This window comes from Fistularia commersonii, chromosome 36 (genome assembly GCF_037954325.1).
Source record: "Fistularia commersonii isolate RoL2024-O1a breed Wild chromosome 36, RoL_Fcom_v1.0, whole genome shotgun sequence".
NCBI classification, from domain to species: Eukaryota; Metazoa; Chordata; class Actinopteri; order Syngnathiformes; family Fistulariidae; genus Fistularia; species Fistularia commersonii.
This window is the reverse complement of record NC_141319.1, coordinates 3654166-3680775: the sequence shown is the minus strand read 5'-3', so window position 1 is coordinate 3680775 and position 26610 is coordinate 3654166. Positions and strand designations below refer to the sequence as shown.

The window sequence follows — 26610 nt, the reverse complement described above, 5'->3', positions numbered from 1 at the left end:
TTTTAATATTTTGTGTAAGCATCTTGTATCGTGGCTGCAGTAAAAGTAAAGCATTAAAAATTGAACTAATTTTAACCTAATTTATTTATGCATTTAACTATTCACTGATGAATGCAATTTTTTCATTTATTCATCCATACATCCATTCATTCATTCATCTAGTCATCCATTTATTTACCTATTTTTTATTTATTCATTGAATCAATTAGAGAATGGCAGAATTTATGCTGCTTTTTTATTTATCATTTATATTCAATTTTGTTGCTTTGCAAGTGAAGTGCCATCCGGCCAGCAGATGGCGTTACTGCCCCAGCGATGGGACCCGGCGGAGCCTCATGAGACCAAAATTGTCATTTCTGGAGGAGATTATTGGTGAATAATTTCTCTAAATATTTCCTAACCTGCGTGGGATTTAAAAGCGAATATTTATTGGGCAGAACATGAATTGAATAATTTCATTTTTTACTAAAGGTACTAGTTACTGAGAGAATGATCATCACGGTGTCTTTTAAAAGTTTGTGTTTGTGGATGCGTGCATGTTTGCGAGGGCCCGTCTCACTTTGGCGAAAGGGACGCGCACATCCTTGGCCTCGCACCTCGAATATCCCCGAAAAAGAAAGGGAACGACGCGTAAATAGCCGAATCGGGATGCGGATCACGAATCCAGATGTGAATCACAAATAAAGCGAACGCTCGGTCAGTGACCGCGCCGGAGAAAGATTTTAGAAGTAGTCTCCTCCACTGAATTAATTTGAAAAAGTGGTGCCGTTTAGAAATATATAGAGAACATTAAGTCAGATTTGCATAACCTTGATCTCCGGTTATTACTTTCTCCCCTCTTATCTGAAAAATCCTCTTATCAGCCCCACACATGCACCCCCATCCTCCCTCCCTCCCCCACATCCAGCAACAGCGGCCACAATCAAGCATTCACCGAAGCAAAAAAGAGGCTCCACAAGAAGAATGTTGACTTACTGGCGTTACAGTTTATCCTGACACAGTCTAGACGTTGTGGGAACGGAGGGGGGGAGAATAAGTGACAGATGAAATTGCATCCTTCAAGGTTACAGCTGCAGACATCCAAGAATCAGATATTTATATATATAAATGTATATATAAAAAAAAGCCACCTTCTGGGGACGGTCACATGACACCGGCGGCCGTTCTGACCGAATTTGGGCGCTTGACGTCGAGAGGATGCTAGAATGATTTTCTGAATAGCGGATGATTGTCGAAATGGCCGTTTGTACTACAGCTCCAAATGATTCTTTGGTTGTTGTTATTTTCTAAAAAAAAAAAAAAAAATGTGGCCGGCGAGGTCATGTGCCGTCAACCGCAGCAGAAGAAGTGGAAGCAAACAGCCTCGAGCCACGAAGCATCAGCGCCGCACCGAGGCCTGTGGGTGATTGGGCGGGCGGAGGACGTGGGGAAAAGCCCCAAAATTCCCTCCCGACAACACAAGGCTACATGTGTTTCACGCCCTTAGCCGCTATGCTAACATGCTACTTTCCTTTACGTCGTTCCCTTTGGTGCGAACCGATGAGATCGGCTAATGCGAAGCTAACGCCCCAAGTGTTAGCGGGGTTAGCACGCCGCCACCCACAGGACACGCCGGTTGCCGTGGCGTCGGGCTGTTTGCCAGGCGGGCCGCAGGCTTGGGGCCTTTGAAGGGGTGAGTGCCATCTTTGAACACAGGGTGGGAGATGGAGGAGGGTGAGCGAGACCGATGGTGTCACTAATGGAAAGAGAGAAGATGTGACGGGAAGACAGACGCTAAACGGTGAAACCGCAGCACTTACCTGCAGGTCCAAAAAGATGGCGGCTAGTTAAATCTAAAACCTAGCCGTTTGAATAAAGTGCATCTGACGCCATCTAGTACGTGCCGGCGACGTGAAATGCAATGCCGTTGGAAAAAGCAAAAGCCGGCGACGTGTTTGAAATTAAAATAAAATGGCTAAAATGATCTGTGAGCCGCTCAGAAGACGTGCGAGGCGGCGCCGGATTCTTTGTTCGGCCCGATGGACGTGAAAGCTTTGCCAACATCGAAGCATCAGATGGAGGAAGGAAAGAAAAACAAAGCAGTCCAGGCAAGTCGACATGCAACTCCCGAGATGGGCGACAAAAAAAAATAAGTAAAAAAATGAAAAATAAAAAAATGGACTGCGGGGCTGGACCAGGAAGAAGAAATGGTGCACCAAGCCAAAAAAGAAAAATATATAAATTAAAAAAAAAAAAATCAGGCGCCCTCCCTCCCCCCTGTGATCGACGTGGAGGCCGGCTACCGGAGGCGGTTCATACGATACCTAGGTTGACCGTCAACTTCACCCTCCCGTTGTCCAGCTCCAGCCGCAGCGTGTCGGCCGACTCGCGGGACGTGGCGGCCATGAGGAGGCCGAACGCCCGCTGGGACATGAAGCGCAGGGAGACGTCCTCGGCCTCGGTGTGCACCGCCGCAGGGATCACCACCTTCATGTACATGCTGCCGTCGTACGACAACACCGATGCCTCTGCGGAGAGAGGGTGGGATTAAACGGGCTGCGGCTCGAAGCGAATCTGCAAGTGGATGCACGGCGGTTCGAATCGCGTCACCTGCCGCGTGCATGTTGACGCAACCTTGGGCAATTCACCTACAAGCTGCTCCCTATGGCCAGGTAAGCGCCCATGAAGGCATCTCTACCGCTATTTGTGGGTATCAATGGGTGATTCCTATACTGGCTTTCACTGTCTACATGCCAAAGTGTCGTTCCACAAGACATTGAACCCCAAGTTGTTCCTTTTGGCCTGGTTAGCGCCCTGCAAAACAGCTCTGCCACCATCGGTGTGTTTCAACCCATTATTCCGTCCCCAATTCCTTCTTACTCCATGCATACATGTCTTGCCCCAGTGTCCTTGGGCACACTGAACACCCCTGTTGCTTCCAGTAGCCTGATGAGCACCTTGCAAGGGACCTCCAGGGTGCTCATTCCTGCATGCTTGAGTATCCTTGGGCAAGAAACTGAACCCCCAACTTCCTCTGTATGGCCTTGTTAGCGCCTTGGAGGCGCATGGAGGCTCTTCCACAATGGATGTCTGTGAATGGGTGATTGCCGTCACGTGTAAAGGGAAGCCACGAGGTGTTAACACGCTCGATAAGTTGAGACCCTTTTTTCAGGGGGTGGCAGAAGCAGACACCCCCGACCTGTAACGCAAATAAACATTCGCACCTGGAACATGAATGAGCAGTTTATGTGCAGCCCCTTTCTGTAAATCAATGGGAAACACACACACTGGGGCGGGGTTGGCGGTGGTGGGGCTGTATCCATCACCATGGCGACAGGCTAAATGTCGGCGAGCTCTGGAGACGTGGTGCTCGTGCACGCTGCTCAGCGTGCGGAAAATTGAATCATCACCCCCGCCCTCCCACCCCCGCACGGAAAAACTCACCTCTACTCATTTGTTTGGTGTTTTTTTTTTTTCTTTTCTGCACTCTAAGCTGAAAACCTCCCCACAGGAACACACAGTCAGTGCACGCTCACGTGCATGAGTTTGTGCGCGCGTAAGCCTCAGTCACCCGATACCTGTGGTTTCCTTTTAGCAGAGCTTTCAAATGACCCCCACCTTCATCTATCCTGCTATTTCAAATAACTGTGAAGTCAGTCAGATGCTCGCGGGCCGAGTGCGACGCCACCACACACACACACATATGCACGCACACACACTCTTTTGCTCGGCAGAGCATCAACCATCGCTCACAAGTGTCGGAACCCGACGTGCAAATCAATTGTGGGGTGGGTACAAAGCACACCTGTCGTCAGCGTGAGCATTAACAGGATGGCCGTCTGACATTTTGACCCTCTGCCTCCATCCTGCCCGGCTGCAGAGGAGAAACCCAAAGTGAAGGTGCAGGGCAGAGTTTGGGGCAGCCTCATCGGACCGGTTGAGGAGACACCCAAGCAGGCTGGGTGGTGCTGGATGGATGGATGGATGGATGGATGGATGGATGGATGGATGGATGGATGGATGGATGGATGGATGGATGGATGGATGGACGTCTTCTGATTAAACACTAGTTAACTGAACTGTGGACAGATGGACGTCCATAAATGTAAGTGTAATGAATTCTGGACAGATTGGTGGATGGATTCATGGATGGAGGGATGGATGGAAGGGTGGATCGACGGACGTTCTCCAATTAACTGCATGTTGACTGTACTGTGGATCGATGGATTGATGCCCACCACTTAAATTCAAGTTAAATAAATAGTAGATGGATGGATGGAAGGATTTAGAGGATGGATGGATTGCTGGTTGGCTGTTGGCTGATCATATGGTTCTCGGATGGATGGATGGATGGATGGATGGATGGATGGATGGATTGACAAACAATTGATAGATGCATGGATAGATACATGGAGTAATGGTTGGATTGATGGATGGACAGACAGACGAATGGACTGATGGACTGATGGATGGATGGATGGATGGATGGATGGATGGATGGATGGATGGATGGATGGATGGATGGATGGATGGATGGATGGATGGATGGATGGACAAACATCTGCCACTAAAACCCAAGTTAACTGCGGGCAATAAGCTGAGATCAGAAGGAGGTTTCTGTACGGGGTAAACGTTAGCCATCGTGCCACAACAACTTGTGGGGCTGCAGACGGAAAGTTCTAAGAATCCTTGGAGCCTCTATCACGGCATCAAACTAAGCGAAGTCCGACTCCCCTGGAGTACTGAGAGTTTACAACAAGCCCGACATCCCCGCGCCTCCTGCTAAACTGCTAGATGGCGAAGCCAGCTGCTGTAATTACACGCGCCGCGCCCCGCCTTGGGCTGATACGAGTGCTTTTGAAGATAGCGAAGGGGCAGCGACCGCCAGTGTTCCCCGCCGTTTAGCGCACAGCGGGGCCCTCCGCTCCGTCAGAACCGCCATGCGGCGCGGCCCGAGCCGTCAGCGAGGGCCGACGTCGCCTCGGACGGAAATCCGATCACGTTTCTGGAAAACGCCGTACAGCGCGGAGTCGTTCAAACGCCGCAAGCTACTTGCCCTCTTACGGCGGCACCCACTCCCGACTCCCCTCGGTGGCGACGGCGTGGGATTATTTGATCCCCCCTCTTCCTCACCCCCCCCCTCCCATCTCGCCAACTGGAGTGACAAGCTTTTGTCTCGCTAAACAAACCCACAAAGGCCCTGACTGTCACTGTGGCTTTTTGCATGAATGCCTGTCAAGACTTCTCCCTGGCAAAAAAAAAAAAAAAAAAAACGAGCTGGCGCACTCCACGCCGCCATCGACGACTTAAGCGAAACAAACAAAGCGATGAATAAATGAAAGGAAAAAAAATAAAAAAAATCACCCCGCCATCCTGACTGGATAAAACACAAACCCCGGTGTGTAACCCTGCTTCATTATTCATCCAAAGCCGCGAGAAATATAAGAAAATGTTTACGTTAACCCACTTTCTTTTTATTATCACACATATTCAGCTGAGCGTGGCGGCAGGATGGCACAAAGGTTCTACAATTCCACCTCGCGGCAAGAAAAGTCCCGGGTTTCGTTCTGACAGATTCTCTCGTTGCCTTTAGGCTTCCTCCGGTTTCCTCCCACGGCACAAAAACATGCAGGAGGTTCATTGGAGACGTCTGGATGAGAAGGTGAATAGCGGCTATATCGCAATAGGATGTGCTTATGAGAGAGTGAATTGGTTGAGTGTCTCTACATGACATGTGAAAGAGTTAATGTTTATATATGAATGTATCTGACGGGTGAATGAGCGAGTGAAAGGTTGTGTGTCGATCTGAAGTCCCAGGACTACAGATGGAAATTAGCTATGAGCTACAGTCGGGTACAAACATCTCTGCCTCTGTGCTTAATGTAATTGTACACTGTCCTAGTTAATATTTAAACGAAAAAAACTAAACTGAATGTGAATGAAAGGGTGCTTTTTGTGTCCCTACATGCCGTTTGAATGAAAGTGAATGTTGTTTGCGCCCCACCAGCTTCATAAGCGCATTCCCCGAACCCCTCTTTATTGGAAAAATAAAATGTGATTTTTTTTACATATTTAAGACATAGGTTTCACTGGTGCACGAAATGTTCAAGGAACAAAACAGGCAAAACTGGATTTTCACACAAAAACAAAAACAGTTAGGACGCTCCATTAACAGGTATTGCACATTTTTTACTTGAAACTCTGGCACAACAATTTCCTTCGGGATTAATAAAGTTGTTCTCATCTCATCTCATCTCATCTCATACCTACAGGAATGTCTTAGAAAATTAGAATACTGTGATAAAGTTCTTTATCTTCTGTAATGCAATTAGAAAAACAAAAATGTCAGACATTCTGGATTCATTACAAACCAACTGAAATATTGCAAGTGTTTTATTACTTTAATATTGCTGATTATGGCTCACATCTTAAGAAAACTCAAAAAATCCTATCTCAAAATATTAGAATATCATGGAAAAGTTTTTTGTTTTTTTTTTTTTACATTACATTGCATTTGGCAGATGCTTTTATCCAAAGCGACTTACAATAGAGGACATAGGGACTGCAAATACACTTGCAAATACACAAAGCACAGGAAATATACAGAACAGTAAGCTTGGGACAGAACAGTAAGCTTTTTTTAATTGCATTACAGAAGATAAAGAACTTTATCACAATATTCTAATTTTCTGAGACAGTCCTGTATTGCTTGACGTAATTAGTATGAAGGGATTGATATATTAAGAAAGAAATCGCACGACATACCATCACGACAGTCGCAAGTGGACTTCAAGGATTGGCCAAGCTATGGAGCGCGATCACCTGCGGCCGGCGACGGCCCGGCGAGGCACAGCATCGCGGATTATAAGCGTCAGGTTTGTGTCTTGACCTCCGCCGAACCCCTTGGGTTCGATCGAAACCCAGGCTAAGAACAAGTTCCTCAATTTCCATACATGTGAGAGAAAGGGTGAATCATATGTTTCTATATGAAGTGTGAATGAGAGAGTAAATGTCTTTGGGTGTCTATATGTGATGGGCTTGTGAATGGTCATCCAGTGACAGCTGGGATGGACTCCAGCATCACCGACACCCCGAGCGCGGGATGAGCGGCAGGGATCAAAAAATGAAAAAATGAATGCATCTCGCTAAGCTGGGCTGACTCATCGGGGCTCCGAACAAAGATACGACTTTATTGGAAGAAAACACCTTCGTAGAAAAGAAACAACGGGCTGATTGTGAATGGCTTCGGCGTCTCCAGCTTCCTGTCTGTTGCGTAAGGGTAAATATATATATTTATGATTCTTTCTGTTGTTGAAAAAATACTCCAATCTGCACAGGAAACCAAATAATACGCCAGGGAGATGCGAATTCCCGGCCGACACCGAATCTCAGCGAGAGGTTAGTATTTTCAGGGATTAACAAAGAGCCTCGCTCTGCCTAAGCGGGTCGAGATGAATTTATTTGGATGGTGGAGAAAAAAAACAAAAAAAAAAAACACAAGGGGTGGCGAAGGGTTGCGCTGAAACAGTAAGCTGTTGTGAGCATACGACATATTGAATAGGCTTTACTGGGGGGAAGGAGGTAATTCCAAAGGGTTTTATCAACACGTGACAGGCATAATCAGTATCGGGGCTAATAAAAAAACAAGCTCGGTGAAATCAAGGGTCATCGTCTGTCTTTGCTTCGATCCCGCGGGCTTTCCTTTCCTTTCCACCGTATCTTCAGAGGGCGAGGAATCTGAGGCGGCGTTCTCTCGGGGAGCCCCATCCGCCTCTTTTTTAAAGGAAAATCTAGCGTCTTTCTGAAATCCTCCAGTCATTGCCTGCTGAGCCAGGTGCAGGGTTGGAGGGTGCGGGGGGGGGGGGGGGGGGGGGGGGGGGGGTTCGGCGCCACTAAGTCAGTGGGGATCAAACACGCCGCTGCGATCTTAAAAGAGTACTCGGATAAGTCAAGTCAGACTTCATTTATTCGCCGCCAAATCGCAACCCAGTCGTGTGAAGACAATTTCCACGCCGAGCAGCTGTGGACCGGCTCTTTGAGATGATTGACAGAATCCCGGAATTTCTGGTGAGGAAAATTTGATGGGCGTAAACTTCGGCGGGCTCAATGCGGAAGACCGAAAAGAGACGGAGCGACAGGAAGCAAGAGCGAGACGGGTGCTGTGAGAGTAGAGGTAATAGCGACAAGCTAATAGCTATACGCTAACGGCTGACATGATGCGATAACAGCTTTTATATTCATATAAGAAAAGTCAATGGCGGACGTCTGCGGCGGATTAAGCCGCGCCCACCGGGAGCCTCGGGAGCCGGGCATCCCTCCAATAATTTGAGAACCGCTAGCTGTGAACGCGCCGCGTACGTGGAGGCCATTTTCCGGGAAGACACTGCAGCTGAACTCATAACCGCGGGTTCACGTGTCAGTCAGGCGCCGCGACGACACTTCAAGGCCTCCCGGAGGTTCGGATCAACCCCTGCGAGAGGGGATTCGCGAAGGGAAGCGGCGAGTTCTTAACAGAGCGTTGTTTCGGACGACCTCTCTCTTCGGTCGGGAGCGGGAAAAGCGGCAAAATCAGGACGGGGAGGGAACGTGCTGGCGCGAAAAGAAAGGAAAAAATAAAAAGTGTGCTTGTGGAAGAAGACGAAAGAAGAAACGGATACGGCGCGCTCGCATCCTCCGTTGCCGTCTCTCCACGTAATGTGGCGTGATGGGAGCCGGGTTTACATAACCCCGACACACTTTTAATTACGAACGGGGATTAAGGGAGCCACGTTGTAGCAGAGTAGAAGGAGGAGGGAAAAAGCCGGTCTTCTCGTTTTTCTGCGTCCACGTGCCGTCCCTTCCTCCTCTCTGTTTTCGCGCCGCGTGTGAATTAGCATAGCTGAGGAATTAGCACGGCGGAGTTGCGTCAGGCAGCGGCGGAGTGGATGCCGGCGCGCCGTCTCATCCGCTCGCCGCGGGCGGGAAACACCATTTTCCCAACGGGGGTCGACTCTCGTATCCTCTGAAGGGCGGGGATGGAAGGAGGAGAAGCAATGTTTCCTTTCAGGTGTTCTCGGAAATTACCCGAGCCGGCGAATTCAGTCTGCACACTCTCTCTTTCTGCAAACCGTCTGCAAACGGAAAGGGAAGGACCCGGGACAACTCCATCCGGGAGTGAAAAAGTAGAAAAAAAAAAAAAGAAATAAATAAATGAATGAATGGGCGAGCAACGCTTGATAATGTGGGAGATACCAAACTCATTATTCCGCTCGGTTCGACGGCGATTCAGCGGCGGGGAGCTGATAAGCGTTGAAAGTCAAATGGAACGAAGCGGTGATGCGGAGTGTGTTAAACAGTTTTTTTTTTTTTTCTTGTTGTTGAAGCACGGAAATAAAAAAAAACAAAAAAATGGAAGTCTATGTGCGGCACGATCCAGCCTCGGAGTAGATTGGATTAATTCGCTGTGCCTTTTTTTTTTTTTTTTTTTTTTTTTTTTTCCCCCCGCCGGGCTGTTAAAAGACAAAAATAACAGAAAAAAAAAAAGAAAAAAAAAAAAAAAAAGTTTGGCTGTGGCGACGGTTTGTGCCTCCGCACGTCGACATTTAAAAGAGAAAAGTGTCAACATGGCGGGCGCCGTCGTCACCTTGAAAGAACACGCATGATTGGAGGTAGCTGTGATAGCGGCTAGCGCTTCAGTCTCAAACCATCACGTGTGAATGAATGGTTTCACGTCTCTAAATCACATTTGAATAAGAGGGTGAATAGTCCTTCGTCTCGATGTCTCGTGAACGACAGAGTGAAAAATCGTCTCATATGACATATGAATGGGTGTGTGAATGGTTGCGTGTGTAAACAATAACATGTGAATGAGAGGGTGAATAATTGTATCTGTATGACATGAATGCACGGATGAGAGTAAGTAGTTGCATATTTATATCAAATATAAATGAGAGAGCGAATAATTGTCTCTATGCAACATTAATGAGTGGTATGTTTATATGACATTTGAATGAAAAAGTGAATAATTGTATCTGTATGACATGAATGAGTGCGAATGGTCATTCGCTGCATGGATGAGAGCGAGTTGCGTGTTTCTATATCACATTTAAATGAGAGGGTGTATGTAATTTGTCTCTATATGACATTTGAATGAGAGGGTGAATGAATGCATGTGTGAATGAAAGAGTGAATAATTGTCTCTTTGCAACATTAATGAGTGTATGTCTCTATATGACATTTGAATGAAAAGGGGAATTATTGTATCTGTATGACATGAATGAGTGCGAATAGTCATTCGCTGCATGGATGAGAGCGAGTCGTTGCGTGTTTCTATATCACATTTAAATGAGAGGGTATTTAGTAATTTGTCTCTATGTGACATGTGAATGAGAAAGTGAATAATTGTCTCTTTGCAACATTAATGAGCGTATGTCTCTATATGACATTTGAATGAGAGGGTGAATGAATGCATGTGTGAATGAAAGAGTGAATAATTCTGTGAATGGGTGAATGACGGGTCTTGTGTTGGGTGATTGACAGCTGCCGCTTCTTGAATGAGAGGGTGAAAAAGTCGTGCGTCTCCACGCGACGTGTGAACGACAGAGCGAATCGCTTTTTCTGCACGACACGTGAATGAGGGTATGAATGGTTTCGTTTCGATTGATCGGACGAAGGTGAGAGAACACCCTTCAGCAACAGATAAACAGGAAAGTTACTGTTGCCGTGGAGATGCAGGCGTTGCGATGTGGCGGCGTGTTTTTTTTTTTTTTTGGCTCTTCCCGCCGGTTCAGTCGGCCAGAAGCCCCTCGGATTCCTCCTCTGCCTCGGCGGGCGCGTGCCACACGCTAGAATCTCATCAGGCCGAGCGGTATGAGTCAATTTATCTCGCTCGGCCACGGTAGCTTTTCTCATTTGCCGACAGAACAGAGCTGAAAGAGAGGAAGCGAAAGAGAAGAAAGGGAGAGAGGAGGGGAGACGAGGCCGCCCCGGCGCCGTAAACCAGCGGGGAGGGATTTGATCAAGCCGTATTGTCGAAAGGGCTGACAGAGGCCGTAAAAAAAGAAACGGCAGCAACAACAAAACAAAAGAACCGTCACACATGGCGGCGCCCGGCCAAACCGGTGCCCTTCGTCACACGGACGATTTAAGAAACGGTTCCCTATTTGGTTTCGGTGGAAAGGAACGGCAGAGGCTCTGGAGGCGGAGACGGAGATTCACGCTTTTAAGTAAATTGATTGAGACGGACTTGAAAAGCACGTGAGCGCAAGAAAACACTGTCAAATAGGTTTGTGATGATATACGCTGTCACAACTGACTCACAACCAATGATTAAAATTATACAGAGAGAATTTCCATATCTACCCACCCAACAATCCTGCCCTCTTCCATCCATCCATCCATCCATCCATCCATCCATCCATCCATCCATCCATCCATCCACCTGTTCTTCATCTGTCCGTCCATCTATCAATCCAACCATTTGTCCATGCATTTGTCCGTCCATCTTATGCATCTATCAATATTTCTGTCAATCCATCCATCCATCCATCCATCCATCCATCCATCCATCCATCCATCCATCCATCCATCAATCCAACCATTAGTCCATGCATTTGTCCATCCATCTATCTATCAATATGTCTGTCCATCCATCCATCCATCCATCCATCCATCCATCCATCCATCCATCCATCCACCTAACCATTGGTCCATCCGCCCATCCATCCCTCCATCCATCAGTCCGTTCACCCATTCATCTTCCCACCTATCTTCCCACCTATCTATCTATCTATCTATCTATCTATCTATCTATCTATCTATCTATCTATCTATCTATCTATCTATCTATCTATACAGCCACACATTAATCCGTCCATCCACCCATCCATGCGTCCATCAACACATCCAGCCATTCATCTGTCCATCTATCAACCCTTCAATCCAACAATCGATCAATCCCTCTGTCTATCTGTTCATCTATACGTCCATCCACCCACTCAGCAATCTAACTATTTGTCCGTCCACCCACCAATCTGTCCTTCCATCTATCAATCCAACCAAACGTTCGTCCAATCATCCATTTATCTGTCCAGCCATCCATCCATCCATCCATCCATCCCTCCTGGTGTTGCTTCACAATTCAGTGCAATGTGAGGATCTGCTAATGCGATATTGAATTCCTTTTTTTTCCCCCCTGCAGTGAATTATATATGATTTCTTGTTTTATATATATATATATATATATATATATGTCTACCCTGTGTAAGTATGTACAAACCTTCACATGGGATGCGGAACACGTGCTCGATATAAATGTTTAAGCGCAGTGTTTTATAGTTTGCCCTGAGGCTCATGTTTGGAAAATCATGATCACATGACCGCTCTCTTTAAAGAATGCGTGCAGCGTCCACGGCCCACTAACATTTCTCTAACTTCACCTCCGGGGGTTTGGCGATGGGGATGGGGATGGGGATGGGGGGGGGACGGGTGGAGGGGGAGGGTCTTTGCACGGAAAGAATCGCGTGCCACAGTTTTGTTTGTTGTTGTGTCTGGATGCGGAGTGGACCCGCGGCCTCGGGGAGGACGGGGAACACGGCCACCGTCTGTATGCAGGTGGTGGCATCTTGTCAGGGAAAATGCAATATGCATTAGACACAATCCAATCTGTCTCCAGTGGCTTTGTGAGTGTGTGTGTGTGTGTGTGTGTGTGTGTATGTGACAGAAATGGGAGAGTCTCAGCAGGATCGCGTGGCACCGGCCTGGCACACCATCAGACAAACACACTTCATCATGGCCCCATTTACCTGATTAACTGAGCTACTTTAAGAGTGCCAGCAGCACTCAGTAACATCCCGCTGTCAGCAGAACGCTGGAGTCTGGAAGACGCGCTGCGTTCGCTGAGACGATCATCTCAGTTTACAAACAAACGGGTTGAACCGCCCATTCCTTGGTGTCGTAGAGAAGATCCACGGCTCCTGGCAGGGCAGATGTTCCCTCCTATCGGCTTCATTTGGAAATGACCTGCGCGCTCCTGTGATGTGTCCGTACTGAACAATGACATGTTGTCACACACACCAAGGTCCTGGTAACACACACTAGGTCCTGGTAACACACACTGGGTCCTGGTAACACACACCAGGTCACCATGTCACACACTGGGTGCTGGTAACAGACACCGGTACTGGTAACACACACCAGGTTACCATGTCACACCAAGGTCCTGGTATCACACACTGGGTCCTGGTAACACACATGGGGTCACCATGTCACACACTGGGTCCTGGTAACACACACCTGTCCTGGTAACACACAACGGTCCTGGAAACACACGAGGTTTCCATGTCACACACTGGGTCCTGGTAACACACACCGGTCCTGCTAACACACATGGGGTCACCATGTCACACACTGGGTCCTGGTAACACACACCGGTCCTGGTAACACACACTGGGTCCTGGTAACACACACTAGGTCCTGGTAACACACACCGGGTCCTGGTAACACACACGGGGTCACCATGTCACACACTGTGTCCTAGTAACACACACACCCGGTCCTGGTAACACACACCAGTCCTGGTAACACACACAGGGTCCTGGTAATACACACTGGGTCCTAGTAACACACACCAGGTTACCATGTCATACCAAGGTCCTGGTAACACACACAGGGTCCTTGTAACACACACAAGTCCAGGTAACACACACCAGGTTATCATGTCACACCCAAGGTCCTGGTAACATATGCAGGGTTCTGTAACACACAAGCGGTCCTGGCAACACACATGGGGTCCTGGTAACACACACACACACACACAGGCTGAGAATTGCATACACTATCCTACCGTTACACACAGGGTCCTTGTGTCACACACATGATCCGAGCATCACACAAAGAGTGCAAGCATCACACATTTGGTCACAAAATCACACACAGGGTTCTTGAGTAACACACAGCGTCCCAGTCTCACAACCAGCACACGGGGTTGTAATGTCACACACAACGGGTCCCGTTATCACACACAGGGTCCAAATATAACACACAGGATCTTAGTGTTACACACACACACACACACGGGTCCCGTTATCACACACAGTGTCCTTGTGTGACCGGCACCATCATCCTAGAAATAAACACAAGGTCACAACCTGGTTACACAACAAGAAATGAACCACTGCTGTTCACTGCATTAAAATAAAGATTATCGAAGCACGCACACACACATGCACACACACACACCCTGCTATCTCCCCTGCTGATCCTCAAGCTGTGTGTGTGATGCCAAAACCGAGCTCCACTCACCGGTGATGTCATGTGGGTCGAACCAAACCCCCCAGCACTAAGTGGGACATAGCAGGATGAGGAGGGGAATAAAAAGGCCTTATCGAAGACGAGTGGCTGCGGGAGGGGTGGGTGTGTGTGTGTGTGTGTGTGTGTGTGTGTGTGTGTCTACAATAGCTAAGTGACACCAGACGAAAACTGAAGTTTCTGAATGTGACCCCTATACTTCACTGTATGTGGGACACACACACAAACATACCCGTATGTGTGATATGTGTGTGTGTGTGTGTGTGTGTGTGTGTGTGTGTGTGTGTGTGTGTGTGTGTGTGTGTCTTCAGTTTCATAAAGGGACCTCACTCCTTCTCTGTATGTAGCTGGAGATATTTTCTGTTTATATATACCATGTGTGTATAAACACACACACACACACACACACACACACACACACACACACACGCTACACCTGGGTGGCTCTGAATCCCCCTGTTGCCACGCCAACAGTCATCGTACCCAACCACAATAAGGAGAGTTGAGCTCAATGTGTGTGTGTGTGTGTGTGTGTGTGTGTGTGTGTGTGTGTCTGAGTGACTCACCCTTCACCGCTAACATGGAGCACTGTGACTCCAAACTACCCCTAACCACATGCACGCATGCGTGTGCACACACACACAGACACACACACACACACACACACACACACACTTAAGTTGAATGAGATCAGTACAAAAACAGAGTTAATAACAGCCGCGTACCCTGTTATTGACTCTTGGAACAGCTAATGCTAAACATAGCGAGCCCTGATTAGCCCCTGAGCCGGCCCGTCTGGGCACGGTTTTTCACAATTTCTGAGAAAACACACGTTGTACCCACCATCTGTGACTCCGTTGTGTTTTGTCGTTTCCCATTTGTTTGTTCGGCACGGTCAGAAATTCGAAAATCTGCAGAAGGACACCGGCCTTCCGAGGCAGACCGGTGTCCTTCTGCAGATGTTCTACCGGTTTGGTGGAAGTGTGGGGCGCCCACTCCCGTGCGGAGTTGCGCTGGGGAGGCAGCGTCGAGATGAGGTTCGCCTCACACCTGGACAGGCCGGTAATAGGGGGCTCTGAGCTGGATGGTAGGATTCCTGCTGCAGAGCGTCGGGCGGCGAGCGGGCTCCTGTCAATCATGGGTAATCCAATGCAACCACAGCACGGCTGCATCTCCAGGCAGAAGAAGAGCTCCGTTTATGCTAAACGTTAAATATTAATACAGACGGAGCCGCACGGCTATACGTGTGGCTGTATTTGCAGGCCTCTACACTCATTCATTCATGATCTATACTGCCTATCTTGCACTCGGGGTGGAAGGTTGCAGTCCCAGCGGTGACGGGAAGAGAGCCGTGAACCCCTGGACAGGTGATCACAGGTCCACATACAGAGACGCAACCATTCCTTCTGTCATTCGTATGCTGCTCCTTAATTCTAGTTATTGACCTGATTTTGGTTGATACTGCAGGAACTGTGCATTTCTACTTGGGGATGAATAAAGCACCTTCCTACCTGCATAACTACCCAATGACCCACCTACCGACCTCGCCTCCGAACCACCTACCTGCCTACCTACCTCCCTAAAGAGCTACCAACCAACCTACCTGCTTACCAGCCTACCCGTCCAGCAACAGACTGAACAGCCAACCAACCGGCCAAATGACCAACCTACCAACCTGCCTTCCTGCCTAGCCACCAACCCAATGACCAGCCTACTGACCTACATATCTACCCACCTACCCACCAAACCTTCTTATCTATCTACCTCTCTATCCACTTACCTCCCTCCATTCCAAGCTACCTACCTACCAACCAATATACCTATCTACCTACAGACTGACCAGCCAACCAAAAAACCAACCGACCAATTGACCTCCGTACCAACCTGCTTAGCTACCAACCTGCCAACCGACTGGTCCACCAACCTACCTACCTACCCATCTACCTACTAACCTACTTATCTATCGACCTCCCGACATAGTGACCTACCTCCCTGACTAGCTACCTACCTAGCTACCTTACTGCCTGCTTAGCTATCAACCTGCCTACCGACCAACCGGCCTACCAACCTACCTACCTACAGGTCTCCCTTCTAACCTACCTACCAACCCACCTACCTACTAACCTACTTATTATTCGACCTCCCGACCTAGCGACCTACCTCCCTGCCTAGCTACCAACCTAGCTACCTAACTGCCTACCAATCTACCTACAGATTGACCGGCCAACCAACCAACCGACCGACCGACCAACTGACCTACCAACCTACCTGCTTAGCTATCAACCTACCTACCTACAGACCGGCCTACCAACCTACCTACCTACAGGCCTCCCTTCCAACCTACCTACCAACCCACCTACCTACTAACCTACTTATCTATCGACCTCCCGACCTAGCAACTTACCTCCCTGACTAGCTACCAACCTAGCTACCTAACTGCCAACCAATCTACCTACAGATTGACCGTCCAACCAACCAACCAACCGACCAACTGACCTACCAACCTACCTGCTTAGCTATCAACCTACCTACCGACCGACCAGCCTACCAACCTACCTACCTGCAGGCCTCCCTTCCAACCTACCCACCAACCCACCTACCTACTAACCTACTTATCTATCGACCTCCCGACCTAGCGACTTACCTCCCTGCCTAGCTACCTACCTAGCTACCTAACTGCCTACCAATCTACCTACAGATTGACCGGCCAACCAACCAACCGACCGACCGACCAACTGACCTACCAACCTACCTGCTTAGCTATCAACCTACCTACCGACCGACCGGCCTACCAACCTACCTACCTACAGGCCTCCCTTCCAACCTACCTACCAACCCACCTACCTCGCTAGCTACCTACCTGACTACCCATCAACCTACAGACCAACTGACCAACCAACCACCTGACTGACTGGCCTACCTGCCCATAGGTATTTGGTAGGTCATGACCTATATACCAACCTGTAGATCCACCAATCTGCCGTCCAACCTACCAACCAACCAACCAACCTACCTACCCGCCTACCAACCTACCTACATCACTACCCAGCTTCCTACTTTTCCTTCCTACTTTACCTCGCTACCCGCCACGTTTAAATCATCTAAAAGCGCAGATGTAACTTCAAAATGACGCACAGCCGCTGAGGTGCTGCTGTCTCAGATAGCAAGTTGGTAAAGAAAGGATTAAATACATTCCTGGAAAATGTCAAGGATTGACAGCAATAATGAATAAACTTCACGCTGGCTGTCGGGTCGGGAGCGGCGCGTCTGTTTAGAGAACCCAGCTGTCGGGTCACCGCCGCACTCAGGTGCAAGCGGGCGGCAAAGAAGCAGTCATTTATTTAAAGAACCCGACCGACGTAATTACCGCGCCGCAGTAAAGCGGAATTTCAAACTCGCCGCTAAGTCGATGTCGGTTTGCGCGTCCGTCTAGAAAATGATCTTGGGTTTTTCTCTCGTCTTCCAAGTCATTACCCGGAGCGCTCTGCTTCAGGTGGAGGAGGAACGTCTGACGCTCGGAGTCATGATGTCGGACTTTCACCGAGGAAATTAGCATCGCAATGGACGTCTTTTTTTTTTTTTTCTTTGCTGCGCGCTGGTTTTTCATTTTACGACCTGACACGCGATTTTACACAAACAAACCTCATGTAAATCAGGATCGCGGACTCGGGAAACCTTTTCCCCGGAGACCGAGAATCCATTACGACGCCTCTTTCATGCCGTAATGATGTAATAACCCAAGAGTGCCTCTTTAATTCCTTCTTCAAACTTTTTCTTCTTAGCCATCACATCTTGATATGCGTAGCCTGATGAGAGATAACTCCCATCCACCTGCTACGCTGAAGGAGCGTAACATCGGCGAGATCCATCACGAAGCGTTTGTACAATGCGTAATAACTCCTTTATAAAGCATTTTGTATACAAGAATAAACTCTAGCGTGTAAAAAAAAATGCTTAAAAAGACTTGTTTCTGACTAAATAGGATATATTGCTTTTTTTTTTTTTTTTTCAATGACTGTATTTTTGTGTTTTATAAATGATTAATCCAGCATTCCTAAAAAATCTGTATATTCTGGCTTAAGGCGTTTTATTTTGCAGGTGCTAAATAAAAATGGGAGCAATTCTTAAAATTAAATTAATCATTTAAGGGCCATTCAGGTAGAAAAACCACACTCAGTGATGCAGGCATGGATGAACATAAGTGGGTGTGTTCAGAGATGCTTTTTTGACACATTGAATAATACAAGAAGCAGCTGCATGTTTTAGTGCTTCCTCTCATTGGGGAGGAGGAAATAAATGATTGAATGATTGAATGAATGAATGAATGAATTAGTGAATGAATGGCAAAGAAAGAAGTAGGATGGTGTGTTTATGCGAGGATTTAGAAAAAAGTACTACTAAAGGCAAATTGTGTTACCAATTTACAATACGAGTAATATTCTGTACAATTCCTTATATAAACATGTATTATCAACAAACATATGTATGTGTGTGCATGTGTATATATATACAGAGATCTATTATAAATGTATGTGTGTACATACATACATACATACATACACACACACCATACATAGATACATATATATATGTATATATGTGTATATATAGATATATACACCGTAAATTTCAGACGATAAGCCGCAACTTTTTTCACACGCTTTGAACACTACGGCTTCAACAACTACAACGATGCGGCTAACTTTTGGATTTTTTTGTGAAGGGCCCTAGAAGCTCCACGCCGCTAAAAACATTTATCCTCGTCACCGATGAAATGACCGGGAAATTCTGAGGCCGTTCAACTCTGACACTGAAGAAGACGACTTTGAAGGTTTTAGCACGCAGGAGGAAGCCCAAGATAGCCATCGGCTAGCCGGTGTGGTTTATATTCAGATGCACTGAATATTCAGTCCGGAAATTACGGCATATAGATATATATTGATACATACATACCTATATATATATAGACTAATATGTATATATCTCTATGTCTATACATATAACTATATAACTATATATAACTATATATATAACTGCTGATGTTGTTGTCGTCTGCTGTCTATTTATTCGTGGATTTTTTTTTTGTCTTGCTATCTTCGGTCTTCTGCCTTTGTATTTATATTTATATTCATATCCATAAGGAATTTCCCCTATGGGGGTCAATAAAGTTTATCTTATCTTATGTCTATACATATACATATACATATATAAACAATTATAAACACACACACACATACATATATACACACACACACATGCAGACAACTTGGCTGACTTCACCTCTATCTTCTTCATCTTCCCTTTCATTCTGCCTGTACCACCACAGACATTTTTCTCCACCTGCTCCAAGCTGCTTTTCTCACCTTTTCTCCACCCTCTCCATTGCTCTGGACTGTTGACCCAAAGTACTTCAACTCGTCCACCGTCCTTATCTCCGCTCCCTGTAGTCACATCATTCCACTCCACACATATATTCTGTCTTGCAGCAGCAAACCTTCATTCCTCTGCCTGCTCTCACTATAGATCACTGTGTCATCTGCATAACATTGCAGTCCAAGGATTAACAAGAGGGGGTTTAGGGCTGATCCCTGATGTAGCCCCCTTCCACTTTAAACCCCTCTGTCACACCAACATCACACCTCGTTATCTCACAGCTATCATACAAGTCCTGCACCACCTAGGTACTCTTTTCTGCCGCTCTGGACTTCCTCATGCAACCATAGTTCCATAGAGCCTCTAGTATGCCTTTTCTAGATTTGCAAAGGCACAATGCGGCTGCGTCCGACCTTCTCAGTACTTCTCTATCTACATCCCGATACTCTAAGCTTGTTGCGACAACTGTCTCTTCACCCTCCGGTACATCTTCGGCAATTCTATAAAAGCAATCGTCGTCCATCCTAGCACAGGGAAAATCTCATAAAGCAGCAAAAAAGCAAAGAGTGACCTGAACCACGGGAAACGCGCCCGCCCTCCGACGGCTCCGTATCTCCCGGTCCCCTCTGCCTCGTAAAAACTTAATGTGTCCCAGCTCTTAAAACTCAAGACAAGAGGAGCCCTTCTTATTTTATTGTTTTATTTCACCAGGAAGGAATTTCGGAATATTTCGCAACATAAAATAAAACTACTTGGCAGAAAAAGTAAAATCCCATTACATTATTTCGGCGAAACCTCTGTGAAGACAGGAGGGCAAATCATACCGATGCGCAGCAATGCACTTGACGGGAACGACTATTGTTCGACTCAACGGCTACATCCCGGCACTCCGAGGGGCAGAAGATACAACCCTTGCTTCTAACATGTTTATACATGTTAATACCCCTCCTGAAGCGCAGGAGGAAGGGAAGGGGCTCACCTCGCTCGCAGGTACTGTCCCAGAAGCCGGTGCCGGTGCAGTCGCAGATGTAGCGGTTCCAGCCCTCCTTGCACGCCCCGTTGTTCTTGCAGGGCTTGCTGTCGCACTGCTTTCCCTGCACCTTGCTGCAGGACGACTTGATGCCCGTCACGTTCTGGGCGAGGGCGATCTGGCGGATGTCCTTGCTCCGCCCGTCTATGAAGAGATCCCGGATGCAGCCCACGTAGCCGTAATTCAGCATGGCGGTCCACAGCTCGGTGGGCAGCACCAGCCTCCCACGGTTCTCAGGTAGGCCTCCGAGATAAAGATCCCCCTCCAGGTCCAATATCTCATTTTCTCCACTGGCTGTGAACGGGGTCCGCCGGCTATTTACTGAGATGATGCCTGAAGGAAGATAAACCGCCGATTAATCCGCTAAGCCTATTATTAGCATCCACACTCGGCACCACGAATAAAAGTGATGCCAAATTAGTGTCGGCGTGTAATTTTAGATCCGTCTATTTAGAATAAACTTGCATCCTGTTTAAATCCAAAGTCACAATTCCCCCCCCCCCGATGCTGTTTTTGCTTGTGACACTAAAGTGAGCGCTTAGCGCCTCTGCGCAGACAGAAGGTCCCTGGTTCAGTTCCGATAAGGAGCCTCTCTGTGTGGAGTTTCCATGTTCACCTCCATGTCTGCCTGGGGCTTCGTCCACTGTCTACCAGAAACGGGAGGGTGAGTGGTCGTATCTCACGTGTGAATGGATGAGGTAATCGATATGGATATTTGTGTGACCGATCAATGAACGAGTGAATAGTTGTATGTCTATACGATGTGAAATTTGAGAGGGTGAATGGTTGAATATCCCTACATGTTGCGTGAATGAGAGTGAATGGTTTTATGTTCGGTGTGAATGAATGAGTGAATGATTGTATGTCTCTATATGACATGTGAATGGGAGGGTGAATTATTCCATGTCTCTATATGACCTGTGAATGAACGAGTGAATGGCTGGATGTCTACGTGTGACACCTGGATGAGAAGGTGAATGTGTATATCTAAGTTATGCAAATGAGAGGGTAAATTGTTTTATGTCTATTCCATGTGAATGGTTTGATGCGTCATGTGAATGAATGAGGGAATCAATATATGTCTCTATATGACCTGTCAATGAATGAGTGAATGGTTGGATGTCTATATTACACACGAATGAGAGGGTGAATTGTTTGATCTGTCGTGTGAATGAACGAGGGAACCGATATGTGGCTATGTGACATGTCAATGAAAGAGTGAATGATGGGGTGAATAGTTGGACTCTCGGTGTTAATGAATAAGTTAATGAATAAATAGTTTGTCTCTAGATGACATATGAATGAGAGGGTGAATGGTTGAATGTCTCCACATGTCATGAATGAGAGGGTGAATAGGGGTTTGTCTTCGTTATGCAAGTGAGCGGGTGAATTGTTGCCTGTCCCTGTACAGGACTGTGTCAGAAAATTAGAATATTGTGATAAAATTCTTTATCTTCTGTAATTGCTATTAGAAAAACAAAAAATACTTTTTCATGATATTCTAATATTTTGAGATAGGATTTTTGAGTTTTCTTAAGATGTGAGTCATAATCAGCAATATCAAAATAATTAAAGGCTTGCAATATTTCAGTTGATTTGTAATGAATCCAGAATGTATGACATTTTTGTTTTCGTAATTGCATTACAGAAGATAAAGATCTGTATCACAATATCCTAACTTTTTTGAGACGGTCCTGTATGGACAATATGGATTCACCTGTTAACGGAACATCCTAACTGTTTATGTGTGAAAATCCTGTTTTGCCAGTTTTGTTCTTTGACCATTTTGTGCACCAGTGAAACCTGTCTTAAATGTGAAAAAAAAAAAAAAGTATTTATCCAGAATATGTGACATTTTTGTTTTTGTAACTGCATTACAGAAAATAAAGAACTTTATCACAATATTCTAATTTTCTGAGACAGTCCTGTATGCTGTGTGAATGAGAGCGAATGGTTTTATGCGTCGTGTGAATCAAAATGTCTCTATATAACATGTCAATGAACAAGTGAATGATAGAGTGAATAGTTGGATGTTCAGTGTGAGTGAATAAGTGAATTCATGTATGTCTATATAATAGTGAAGTGTATGGGGGATTCATAGGGACTTCAGCACCAGAGACACATGCTAAGCTAAGTTTCTCTATGTCACTGTCTTTGCCAGAGCAGTCCGTCCAATCGCATTTAGTTTTACTGCTCGCTCCTCCCTGACAACCACTCCTCACAGGCGTCCCTAGGTTTCCACGTGACCCTTTGTAAAGCGAAAGGATGTTGTTTCCGGATCGTTTGCGGCGACCTAGTTTGAGCCACAAGCTAATAATCAAAATGTTGACGCTTATGCTAATTAGGGTCGAATGCTAATTTAAGGGTGTTGGATGATGGGCGGAAAAAAAAACCCACGGGACTTATTGAACCCGTGAAAAGGATCTGGTATTCCTCAGAAGAACTCAGCTGAGGCTCCAATCAATGACGGCGAGAAAAACTACGCCTTTTTTTAATAAAGCCGGGAAAATTAGCCCGCTCGACAACACATTCATCTGGATTGTCTTGATGGACCGGCGCCGGGGGAAGTACACTCTGGAAGGCGTTGTCTTTCTTTCTTCCTTTTTTTTTTTTTTTAGGGTGAGAAATTTAATTGACTCGCAACGAACATTTCACTCTAAACCGCAAGTGTGATTACGTTTGTTCTTCGCCATCCCTCAGTCCAGTATCCATACATCAGTCTCGTTCCTTCTATTTCCCAGGGAGAACGCCGCTCTCGTTACCGCTATCGTGTGTGTGTGTGTGTGTGGGTGATTCATCAAGGTGGCGAGTTCTGACACGCGGCTAAATTGGCTGCTCTAACCTGATATATACCGGCGAGCGGGAAGCGGCGGCTAACACGGCGCCACTCCCTGGAGAATCCCAACTAATGTTGGGATTGAGTCCTGTCTGGAGCTTAAGGCAATGAAAGTTTCCAATCCTTCCTTTTTTTCCTTCTCCTTCTAATATAATCCTCTCACCCTCCGCCCTCCAAAAATCCAGAGGGAGGGATGCAAGAAGAAGAAGAACAGCATCTTCACTCCGGACATAAATCATTAGGAGGGAACATTTTCTTGGTGGGGATGTTTACGCTCTGTTGTGGGTTTTGGGAGCTTCATGGGGCTCATTCAAAAACAAAACTGACCGGAGTCAACATGGTAATAACTCCTTTATATGTCAGTATGTGTGTGTGTGTGTGTGTGTGTGTGTGTGTGTGTGTGTGTGTGTGTGTGTTAACAGGTCTTATTCACTTGTTTAAAACCCTTGATTCATTGTCAGTTTTGCACAATGACAAAACCGACCCGATTCCCAGTCTCAACTCACAACTGTGGTTGGTTTGGTTTTAATTTTTGTTTTTCTTCCAAGTTCAACACGGTTCAAGATGCGTATAAAGATGCCAGAATCTGTTTTATCTGCTTATTGTTACCGTTTTTGTAATGCATGTTTTTCTTGTACGTCCTGTGTGTTTTTTTTTGTTTTTTTTTTGCGTTGCTCCCAGTTGCCTCATCTGCGATTTTTAAATTACGTCAATATTTAAGTCTCCAAGTTTCGGGGCTGCCTTGCGCCTGTTTCATGTCTGATACTAGTAATCCCCCCTCTCACCTCCCTACCCGTCCGTCTCGGGTAGATTTCACTCTCCTAATGTCTGCTGTCATCACCGCCGTCTCGCCGTTCTGTTTGAAACTGTTCTGTTCCCGCCGATGGCGAACTCGACTCGCGCCGTGGTTAAGTGGCTCAGCCTATATTTGAAGCTCGCTCTTTGCCAATTTTAACCTTTCCGTTGCGCCATTTGGGTGTAAAAGATATTGAACTACTTAATAACATCGGCAAGACCGGCTTAAAGAAATAACGTCCGGATCCCGAGCAGTTTCGTGTCGAGCTGAGGCGTCACGCATTAGCTAGCGTCCAGCTAGCATCCAGCTAGCGCAATTGCTACTTTCCTTATCTCCATTAATGGTAGTTAGCGGTGGAGGGGGTAGTGCAATCTTCTCCGGTACCAATACACTGAACCCATAACTCAGTGGTTCTTAACCTGGGTTTGATTGAACCCCAGGGATTCAGTGAGTCAGTCTCAAGGGTTCGGCGGCGGTCAAGACACAGACACGATTCATGTAATTCGTGATGACGCGCCCCATTCGGCCGTCGCTGGCTGCAGGTGATCACGCTAGCTTGATTTATCTGTGCTGCGGGGATTTTGGTGCGCTCGGTAGTCGACTTGTGCCCTTCCCTAATCCCTTCATACTAGTTATGTAAAGCAAAAAAAGAAAGAGGTCGGATGAATATGTACAATATGGATCCACATGTAGAACGGAAAGCAACGGGAGTCAACGTCCTAACTTCGTAATTTGCAATGCAATTTTTGAGAAATTCTAGTCTGACATTGGCAAAACCCTCCCTTGTTCCTTTCTACTCATTATTATGTGTTTGGGTGAAAATCATTTTGCTGCTTTTCTTGTTTGAACACAGCGATTGTTGATGCACGGTTCATTTTGTGCACCAATAAAACATATATCTACGTCTTGAATTTGAAAAACAATCACACTTTATTTTTCCAATGAATAATTTGATTTACATATGACACTGGTGGCGTTCAGTGCCTCCAACAAGGTTAAGAACCACTGCCCTGACTGCTCCCCTGACGCCGGTGGACGGCAGCCCACTGCTCATGGTTCTTCCCTGACGGGTTCATTGCAGAGAATGAATTTCCCAACGGGGGTTAATAAAGTATAAATTATTATTATTATGCTAATGAAACCCATAAAAATACATGTAGAACCATCTCCTGGCTCACACCGTGTTCTGGAATTCCACGCTCATCCTCACCTGAGCGCCCGTCCCTCTGGATGTCCACGTGGTGCCACGCGCCGTCGTTGACCTTCGCCAGGGTGGCTTTGACCTTGATGGTCCCGGAGCCCATGTCCAGCACCAGGTACAGCGTCCCGTCCAGGAGCTCCACGGCGAAGAAGTCCACCTTGTTGACCTTCTGGGACTTGGCGTCCCGCCGGTCCTGGGGTTTGCCGTGGGTGAAGAGGATCAGGCCGTTGGGCTCGGACGTGCGGAAGTCGAAGGAGATGGAGCCCACGCGCTTGGTGTTCCACTTGGGCAGCGCCAGGAAGGAGTCGGGACTCTCGAAGTTGATGGGGTCCAGCGTGGGGACGTTTTCGCACTTGAAGACCACGTCGCCCTGGAGCTTCATCTTGGGATCGACAATGCGGGCCAGACGGGACAGCTCCAGACGGATGTCGTTGTTCTTATACACCACCTGCGGACGCAGAAAGGAATCCGACCAATGGGGCGCGTGCCGCGTTCGCGTGCCGTAAAGCCTACCGGTCAACACTGGATTTACCCAGAATGCAATTCTCCCCGAACCACCCGGTTCATTTATAAAAGGGAGCATCGGTGATAAACGGAATGGAGACGATGGGAATCCGCTTGAGATAAAAAACGGTACCCTCTCATGGATGGCCAGGGCCTTTTCCCAGAATTTAGGGCAGTGTGTACACAGGAAACTCCCGACACCGCGAGACAGAGCACAGCTGTCAGCAAACAGATTTTACTGCTGCGGGATTACCGATAATCCTTGAAGATTTGACAGTAAATCAACACAGGTGACCCCGGCAGGGAGCGGAATGGGCCGGGGGGGGGGTGAGGGAAAGATGCGGAGATGAGCGGCCGCGGGACGGAGGGAGGAAACCAAACAAGACAGTTTGTAGAGAAAAGGGGATTAAGATCTTGAAGATTAAACACAAGCGGGTCAGTGCGCGCAGCTCGCTGTCAAAATATGCTTTCGTTCAGGTAGGTGTGTGTGTGTGTGTGTGTGTGTTTTCTGTGAGAGACCCAAATATAAGGGCAGCGGTGCCACGGTGAGCACTGGATCTACTTGTGGTGAAGTACACAACACTGGAGTTGATAGCCTGAGGGGG

General features: G+C 47.0%; 1 protein-coding gene across 14 annotated transcripts in view; it reads right to left on the bottom strand.

Annotated features, from left to right (window-relative positions):
* The window catches only part of nrxn3b (neurexin 3b), a 302281-nt gene that overhangs the window by 177310 nt on the left and 98361 nt on the right, over positions 1–26610 (bottom strand). For 11 of the 14 annotated variants that reach the window (XR_015104508.1, XM_086143044.1, XM_086143055.1 and 8 more), the window contains 4 exons: positions 25511–25949; positions 20618–21001; positions 2304–2507; positions 976–1002 (listed from right to left, as the gene is read on the bottom strand). Coding sequence is in view for 12 of the 14 variants with exons in the window: in XM_086143044.1 (XP_085999170.1) it covers positions 976–1002; positions 2304–2507; positions 20618–21001; positions 25511–25949 (1054 nt within the window). In the remaining 2 variants the exon portion in view is untranslated. The remainder of the gene's footprint in view (positions 1–975; positions 1003–2303; positions 2508–20617; positions 21002–25510; positions 25950–26610) is intronic. The other 3 variants (XR_015104509.1, XM_086143048.1, XM_086143052.1) reach the window with 1 other exon arrangement.